General features: G+C 34.9%; 1 protein-coding gene across 1 annotated transcript; it reads left to right on the forward strand.

The window, feature by feature from the left end:
* The first annotated feature begins 4,269 nt into the window (after positions 1 to 4,269).
* LOC113228287 lies at positions 4,270 to 7,779 on the forward strand. The gene is made up of 5 exons (XM_026461552.1): positions 4,270 to 4,346; positions 4,775 to 4,958; positions 6,718 to 6,844; positions 7,045 to 7,134; positions 7,733 to 7,779. The coding sequence occupies exons 2-5, from the start codon at positions 4,779 to 4,781 to the stop codon at positions 7,777 to 7,779; spliced, it is 444 nt and encodes a 147-aa protein (XP_026317337.1). The 5' UTR covers positions 4,270 to 4,346; positions 4,775 to 4,778.
* The last annotated feature ends 1,468 nt before the right edge of the window (positions 7,780 to 9,247 follow it).

The raw sequence follows: 9,247 nt of genomic DNA on the forward strand, positions 1-9,247 counted from the left end.
ACGCGCGCGCGCACACACACACACACACACACACACACACACACACACACACACACTCATAGCCCCGCACTAGGGAAACCCTGTACCGCGGGTGCCATGTACCACACACATAAACAACCACAATTACACCCAAACTCACGAGAGAAATAAATGTAGGCCATACAAGTATTTCTCCCGGCCCGGAACCTCGGGACCTCTGCGTGGCAGTCCAGCATGGTAACGTAACAGCACGGAGGCACTTGAGTAGCAGGCAGTAGCAGCATTACATTCACTTATTTAAAACTGTAGTGACTCTACAAAATAGTACTGTAACTGTATTTTTTTTGTAATATAATTATTTATATACAGGGTCAACACGTCATGACGCTTGCGATAAGGACGGTCCAAAGTGTAAAGCTTGACTATACAACAATTTATTGTAGTCTTCCGAGTTAGAGATGTATACTTTAACGTGAGGTGAGATCTATTTTACACGCAGAATCACAATAATTAAGAAATCTTAAACAGACATTGTAATGTAATTCAAAGTAGTGATGTACCTGAACATCCTACGGATTTTTTTCAAATAATTTATAAAAACTATTTAATAGATGAAGGAATACGGGTTATTTGGACCTGACATGTTCGTCGGGTATGGTTATGTAATCAGATATTAGCATCCAAAATAGCCAACATGTTCTCTAATTAATGTGAAATTTTGGTGAACAATTTATATCTTAACTGCAGCCCACATACTACTACTACCACTTATGACTGCTAACAGATTGACTGCATGTTTGAAGTTAATGCATGCATGAAGTCGTAATCAACTTCACGCAGTCAAGACCTCAGATGAATGCAGTTGATTACGACTTCAATCATTAACCGCCAACATGCAGTCAATCTGTTAGCAACCTGTAATATGTTTTAAATATCCTATATATTTAGATGAAACTGCTCTTGGTGTAATTAATTTGTATAATGAAGTGTGTTTTAGTTTCGTTTTTTAGTTTTAAGAAAATACAAAAAGACATTTTATAATAAATAGATTTTTTTACATTGGCTGTGTTTGATGTGCTAAGTATAAAGGTACCTACTTCTGTTACAAATACTGTTTATGTTTTGTGCTGGATTAAAAAAAAAAAAATTGCCGTGCATAACAAATTATTATTGTTTTGGCTCTTATAATAAAAGTAGGGTTCGATGTTCGATTCGATTATTATTCGATGTCATAGGCATTTATTTTCTTTCATAATTATTATGTTATATTACTTAGACAGTACACTAGATAATGCCACATGCGATTTAACAACTAACAATCACCTATTGAATATTAAATTCACTGAAACAGTAGTATTGAAAAAAATTAAACCACCGCCGTCCTGTAGGAGCCAGACCCGACAGCATCCCTCCACTCTTCATTAAACGTGCTTCCTGTCTATCTTTGCCACTAACAATCATCTTTAACTATTAATTGAACATTGGAATCTTTCTGAAGGAATGGAAAAAATCGAGTATAGTTCCAATATACAAAAAAAATCAATCTGATATAAAGATATTATCGTCCAGTATCAATTTTATCATGTTTTTCAAAACTTTTTGAGTCACTCGTATACCCATTCATTTATAATTTGGCCAATGACAACATTTCAGATTTTCAGCATGGATTTAGGACTGGTCACTCAGTCGAAAGTAACCTAGTATCATTTGTTTCATACGTCTCAAGAGGTTGATAAAGGCCTTCAGGTAGACACGTCAATACTAATTTTTCTAGTGCTTTCGAATAGTTGATCATGTCCGTTAACTAATGACAATCAGAGCTTTTGGTATTGATGGGTCCCTGTTATTATGGTTTAAGTCATACCTTTTAAATAGACCTGAATTGTGGCCGTAAATGGCTACGAAACATCGCTTTTTTTTTGCTAAATCGGGTGTGCCTCAGGGATCTCATCTTGGACCAACTCTTTTTGTAATGTCACGTCTGCCCTTGTCTAACAAGTTGCCACCGCTAAATAAAATCATCTTAGGTAGTGTCTAGTCTATTAACTTTTTTAAATTTTAATTAAATAAAATTAGCTTAATGGTAATATGCTTTTACTGTAATAACACAAAAAATATATATCAACAATTAAACCTTCTATTATGAAGTAGCATATCAAATAAGTGTACTAATTTGTATTATGAAATAATATTAGTAGTTTTGGTCATCCATAAGCGGCCACATTTTCTAAAATTAAAAACAATATGGCTGGCTGAAACATGAATGAACACCCTAATAAAAATAGACGCATTACTACTTTGCTTAGAGGATGGGAAAAAAAATACTTTGAAGCCTCTCACTCGGCTCTTTTTATTAACTTAGTGCGCAGTCCAGCATAATATAAGTCCGTGAACAAAACGGTTTACATTTATGCTGGTCCTAATTTGCGGTTTTTGAACACATCATAACGCACTTGACAATAGTATTATCTCAAAAACTCCGTTATTTTATATTTTATCTAGAGTTTGCGTCATATTAATAATTTATCTCCAAAATCTCGCTGTTTGTACGTCATTCGTATACGATTTAAATTCAAAGTGACGGGACAACACTGTCGCTTTGAAATTAAATAGGTAATATTAATATAACATCATGTAATTTTGAGATAATACAATGCTAGTTGTTATGTGCGATTTTCCTGTAACTAAAACGATTAAGGTGGCTGGTCTTGCTGCCCCGTCTCAAATTTTCACCCTGTATATAGATTTTCAAAAATATATTGATATCAACATCAACCCATTCATATGTCCCACTGATGGGCACAGGTCTCCTTTCAGACGAGGGTTTAGGCCATAGTTTAGGCCTTACGCTGGCCCAATGCGAGTTGGGGACTTCACACGTTTTCCGAGGATTGTAAACCTTCTTCAACGTGCAGGTTTCATCACGATGTTTTCCTTCACCGAAAAGCTTATGATAAATTTCAAATTAAATTTCGCACATAAATTCCGCGAAACTCAGATGTGCGAGCCCGGATTCATATTAATATATATAATTATATATATTAATATTATTATATATATTTCAATATTAATTAATTTATCATATTTTCATTTAGATAATTTCAAATCCCGTTTCCAAATTACATTCTATGATATTATACAAGTTTCCCTGTTTTAAAAACATGTCCGTCAAAACACTCTGTCGTGGCTAAAACGCTCACCGCGAAAAGTCAAGAGAAATAAGAAAAAAAAGGCTAGTGGATAGAAAAAGCGCGAGCGTAGACGGAGAAATCTATGCGCGAGGCCACCACCAGTGTGACCATTTGTGGCTGATTTGTGCCATTTGGGCAGATTATTAATTTACTCTGTGGCAGATCATGTTAACCAAAGAGTGATGTTAACTTTTAATAGTAAAAATGGCACATTTTATAGATTTAGTAGTTCCAATTCTTCATTATTTTTGAAGAACAAAATGAAAACTTATAGTTTTCTACGATAACGAACAAAATCTTTGATCGAACTTCGCATTCAATTGAAAACACGTGTGTGACACTTTCAAAGATTTACAATTCTTGGATCCCCAACATATTGTATACAATAAAATAGGATACAATGGAGGATACAATGAAATAGGATGACTTTCTTTGCTCACTCAGAAGGGTCGTAGATGCTTATTACTACTAGAAAAGGCCGATGAAAAAAATCTGCAGCAGTTATTATAAACCTATTTACGAACAAAGTAAAATATTTTTGTATGTTTGTTTTATTATAGAAAGAGTTGGTATTTTATATTTATGTATAATCTACTTTGTGTATTCTACTAGAAGTATAATTACATTACACTCAGTGTTGGGCGTTAATCAATTAAATTTCAATCAATAATTCAATCAGATTAAAAAATCAATTCAATTGAAATCAATTGCAATTAAATCAATTGCAACGCGTCGCAATTGATTTAATTGCAATTGATTTTAATTGCAATTGATTTCAATTGAATTGATTTTAATGCAATTAAAATCAATTCAATTATACGAATTAAAAAATACGAAATTATACGAATCTCGAACTAAAATACACTTATCGGCCCGTTTTAAGAAACCCCGAGTCAATCCAAACACGCCGCCTCAAATTGCCTATCCTCTTTGTGGCGGCCATATTTACAGAAACATAATGAAACTTCATGTTTAGGCTTATGGCTTTGCCAAAGCCTTAATAAATAAAAAAAAAAAATACAGAAAAACTTATTTTTATGTTTTCGGCTGAAGTACTTTGTTTCCATGGCCAGAAATAAATTAATAAAAAAAAGAGTCCTCACTTGTTTCTAATTTGTTCCTACTATATCTTTCTAATTTGTGGACCTCACAGGCTCACAGCGAAGCATATTCAAGGTACTCTTTGCAGCGAAATCTTTCTAAAGTTTCTCTTATGTGGCACAAACTTGTACTGTGCAATCAGCGAAGAGTATTATTGTTGGCTCACGTGTTGGAAACATAAACATATTACATCGATTTACAAGATGCAAATAAACAAAACAGGCACACCGACTAACGCTCTGCATTACACATTTTGAACTGAGCAGCTTTTAAGTTGGAGAGTTCTATTGTAATCTGAAAAATGTGTTGCCCGTGCGATTTGACATTTATGACAAATCGCACGGGCAACACATTTTTCAACGAATTATACAGATTACAAATAAATTATATTTTACAATATATAACACTGAATTGCCAATTAAATAAAGTAATTATTACATATAAATTAATAAATTCACATTCGTCAGTTTAGGTATTTTATATGTTTCCTTTTGTGTTTTCAGAGACATGACTCGTGTTCATAGTTGTCTCGTCGACGGTTGTTCGTCCACATCATTGACATCACACTTGTGCCGGTGGCCTCGCAGCGTTGAACTGGAACGAGTATGGATAGACCTCCTAAAGTCTCACAGCTCAAGATTAACATCTACGCTTACGCACCGGAACCGCATTCATAGGCATGCCTATGTGAGTTATTTTACACTGTAAAAGCTATCTCCGTGGTTTAACGATTTATTACCTGCATGCCCGCCTGTAGCAAATATTTTTGTAATGAGTTTAAAGTTATGTAAATACATAATTATGTGCTCAACTCTGTAGCACAAACTGTTTACAGGAAATTAAAATGTAAACAGATATAATGCACAACAGTATTTTCGTACATCATCATCAGCATCAACCGATAGCACGTCCCACTGCTGGGCACGGGACTGCACTAAAGAAAACTCAGGCCCAGTGCGGGTTGGGGACTTTTACACATGCGAGATAGTATTTTATCAAACAACCTATACTGGGCAACCTGCACTATAGACAATAGTATGGTCCTTGGAACTTGGACATGAATGATCACCAACCAAGGCTTTATGTCTACAACACCACAATAAATAAATTCATTTACTAAAGTTCACAATAATTATGTGATGCAATATATTAGTATAATAAAATAAACGATAAAGCGAAGTGTTGTTGCGGAGGAGTAGCAAGGCAATTAATTTATCATTGAATTTATTTGTTTTTATGTCAAATCCAAACTAATATTAAACATGTGAAAGTAACTTTATTCTGATGAATTTTGAAACCTTTAGAGATAGATAGGTAGGATCTAGGAGAATGTCCTATGTCCGTAGGCTAAATACTTTTGTCACAAAAATCAAGTCATAAAGAGGGTGAAATACAAATGAATTGAATGGAGAACTCCAATAAAACTATGAAGATTAGTATAGTGCAGTTGGCTACTTGAAGCATCTCATCATCTTATTCCACGCAGACGAAGTTACGGGCACCAGCTAAATAGTAAAGTCTAAAAATACACATTCAATATATGTACCTACTGTATGCTGTATGACAAGTAAGTACTTACCCATTTGTACTAGTTGTTGCATGATAATAGTCTTGGGGCCCTTTTGCAAGACTCCATATACACTATATATTCTCAGTGACTTTATGGAAAAAACATTAAGTTCTCAGATTTCTAGGCTTGTTCCTATAGAATCTTGTCTCATAAAACTTGAAGCCTTAGCGCCCAGTTACATCAGAAAAAAGTTTTCGCGCGGCCGCCGCGCGGCGACCGCCCAGTTACCACGCCTTCATGAACATTAATGGCAAATCTGAATTCTATTTATTGTGCAACAATATTTAAATTCGTCTCAATAAGAATACCGAGCGGCCGCCGCCCGGCCGCTGCGTAGATCAAATTCAAGCTAGGCTAGCCCGCGTGCCCGCGTGCCCGGAGCGCTCATTTAAATTAAAACGTAAAAGCTAAACAAATAGAGCGTATTTTGCCATGACAGTTAAACGCACGCGGTCGCTGCGCGGCGGCAACGCGGACTCCGCTCTTCGACCGCGCGGCGGCCGAGCGGGGTGAGAGCGATGTTTTGATGATGATTCGTGTCGAATAAATGCAGGTTACAGGTAAAAACATGCACAATCCAAAATTGAATTATACCAATAGACCCTTCCGGACACATAATTCGAGCCACCACGCATTTTCAGTATTAAGTGCCCTAAGCTTAAACAATGTTTGATTGATCAAAAACTATTATACAATTTCAAACTAGTATACTAAACGTCTTTTCCGTAAGTCCTTGTTGGGAAATCATAACACTATTTTTGTATTCTAGCCCTGTATGGCAAAAATGCGAGGTGGCTCGAATTATGTGTTCGGGAGTAGATATTCAATAATTGTAATTTGATATGTAAGTACCTACAAAAATGTTGTAAATTTCAGGTTTGCCATCTTCACTTTGAGGAGAAATTTATTAAGAATGATCATGCAAGAGTGCCACTGTCATGGCCCACATTATTTTCTGAAGAGGAAATTTCAAGTAGAAGACCCACTCGTCCTGTTACTGTCTGTAAGTATTCAATATTTCGGAATGTATGTGTAATATCGTCGCCTTACTTTCTCAAACTCGTATCTTAAAGCACAAAGGAACTGAAATGCAAAAAATGAATTACTTTAAATTGCTCTTCTGTAATATTTTCCAAATTCATGTTAGACACTTTTCATTGTCAAGTAGGATATGATTTATACACTCTCTTTCTTACATTTTAGTCCGACCAGTGGGAGACCATTCTTATGCTGTGGCACCATGGACCAATGTAGAATTGGTGCCACAGAAAAGAAAATGGGCCAAGAGTCACAGTAAGTATATTTATTTATACTATGTGGTCTGTGATTTATACATACAGTGGTGGTCACATAATTAAAGACACCCTTGATGTTGACTACATACAACAAATTAAATGATATTTAGAGACCCAAGATAGGTATCAATTCCATTTTAATAGTCATTTTACATACACTGACATCATATATTTTTTAAAATGAGAACAGTATCAAAGTTTAACTAAAAAGAGTTTACATAGTTCCTGTTTCAAATATCATTCAAACTTTTTCGATACATTAGCTGCTGGCCATCTAATTAAAGACAGTGCGTATTTCGTGTTCTAAACTTGAAATAAAAAATAAAAAAGAGCACTGATTTTTTCTAATATTGAGCGAATTTTCGTGATACGCAAAATCTCACTCAGTTTTAGCCGTGCTCTAAGTTTATTGTGAAATTTAAATTGAAATATTATGGGAAAAAGCAAAAGTTGCGATCCTTCCACAAGGAAGATAATTCTGATTTTTTATGAAAAAGGGTGGTCATATAGGAAAATTGCAGAACACTTGCGATGGTCGAAAGATATGGTAATGAACGCTATCTTAAGAAATTTAACACTACGGAAAATGTGCCTAGGAAACCTAGACCGCGAAAAACAACCCAGCGAGAAGACACAAGAATAGAATTGTTGGCTAAAAAAGACCCTTTCAAAGGATCAGAAGTCATTCGCTTGGAAGTATTTGGTGCAGAGGAATCTATAGGAGTGTCTGCAAGAACGGTGAGAAGGCGATTATGTGAGGCAAACTTGTTTGGAAGAATTTCTCGGAAGGTACCCCTTTTGAAGAAAGAAAACATCAAAACCAGATTGCTGTTTGCCAAAAAATATGCACATTGGACAGAGCGACAGTGGAAAAATGTGCTTTTTTCTGACGAAACTAAAATAAATATGGTTAACTCTGATGGAAAAGTTTACGTGAGGCGTCCTTCAAAAAAAGAAATGGATCCAAAATACACAAAAAAACTGTTAAACATGGAGGGGGTAATATCAAAGTTTGGGGATGTTTTTCTGGTCACGGTGTGGGACCTATTAAAAAAATAGAATGTAACATGGATAAATTTCAACATAAAAATATTTTAGAAAACACCATGTTACCTTATGCCGAGGATCATTTGCCGGTGATATGGACTTTTCAACATGATAATGATCCCAAACACACTTCAGCAGTGGTCAAAGAATTTCTTAGAAGCCAATCAGTAACAGTTTTGGATTGGCCACCGTATAGTCCTGACATTAACCCGATCGAAAACTTGTGGTCCCGTGTGAAGAAAATGGTTGCAAAAAAACGTACAAGTAACGTGCATCAACTATACACGGCATTTAAAGAGGCATGGGAACAGATTTCGATTGAAACTTGCAATAATTTGATTGCTTCTATGCCGAGGCGGTGTCGGGCCGTCATTGCTGCTAAAGGACATGCGACAAAATATTAACAACGTGCTTTTATTTTCTTATTATACATCTGAAACTAATTTTATACTCAAATTCGTTTTAACATTTTTAATATTTTTTTTGCAGTTACATGATTTGTGTGTCTTTAATTAGTTGGCCAAGCTTTTGTATTAGTTTATAACGGTGTAATTAAAGAAACTTAATAAAAATTTAAAATACGACATCTTCGTTCTCTTTATTTCATTTCAAACATTTCACGATACCCGTTAGAATAATTTAAATAATATTGCAAGCTCCTATTGCATTATAATAAAAAAATATAGGATAAGTAAACTTTGAAAAAATAATATTCTCTAAGTGTCTTTAATTATGTGTCCACCACTGTATATACAGGGTGTCCCAAAACTCAACGTCAAGCGGTCACTGGGCGAGAGGCCAGGTTATATCAGTTCTGGTAAAAAAAAAAAAAAAAATCCATGTCACTTAGTTAAGTGATAATAGGCATTTTTTTGAAAATGTTGAAAATCGATACCCTAGACCACATTTTTAGGTACTGTCATCACAAATTTTCAAATTTTGGAGTGATTTTTTTTAACGTCATCATAAATAACCATGCTATTTATTGCAGTCACAAATCAAACAATAAACGTTATGAGTTTAGTAAAAAAAAATAAGTTTCATTGAGTCGTAGCTTAAAAAAA

The sequence above is a fragment of the Hyposmocoma kahamanoa genome, unplaced genomic scaffold, assembly GCF_003589595.1.
Source record: "Hyposmocoma kahamanoa isolate Upper Pololo Valley unplaced genomic scaffold, ASM358959v1 224, whole genome shotgun sequence".
Lineage (NCBI taxonomy): Eukaryota > Metazoa > Arthropoda > Insecta > Lepidoptera > Cosmopterigidae > Hyposmocoma > Hyposmocoma kahamanoa.

Coding starts and splice junctions, on each gene's coding strand:
- LOC113228287 (XM_026461552.1), top strand. CDS start 4,779: ATGACTCGTGTTCATAGTTGTCTCGTCGACGGTTGTTCGTCCACATCA. Junction 4,959..6,717: donor GCATTCATAGGCATGCCTAT/GTGAGTTATTTT, acceptor TGTAAATTTCAG/GTTTGCCATCTTCACTTTGA. Junction 7,135..7,732: donor AAAATGGGCCAAGAGTCACA/GTAAGTATATTT, acceptor AAATGTGCCTAG/GAAACCTAGACCGCGAAAAA.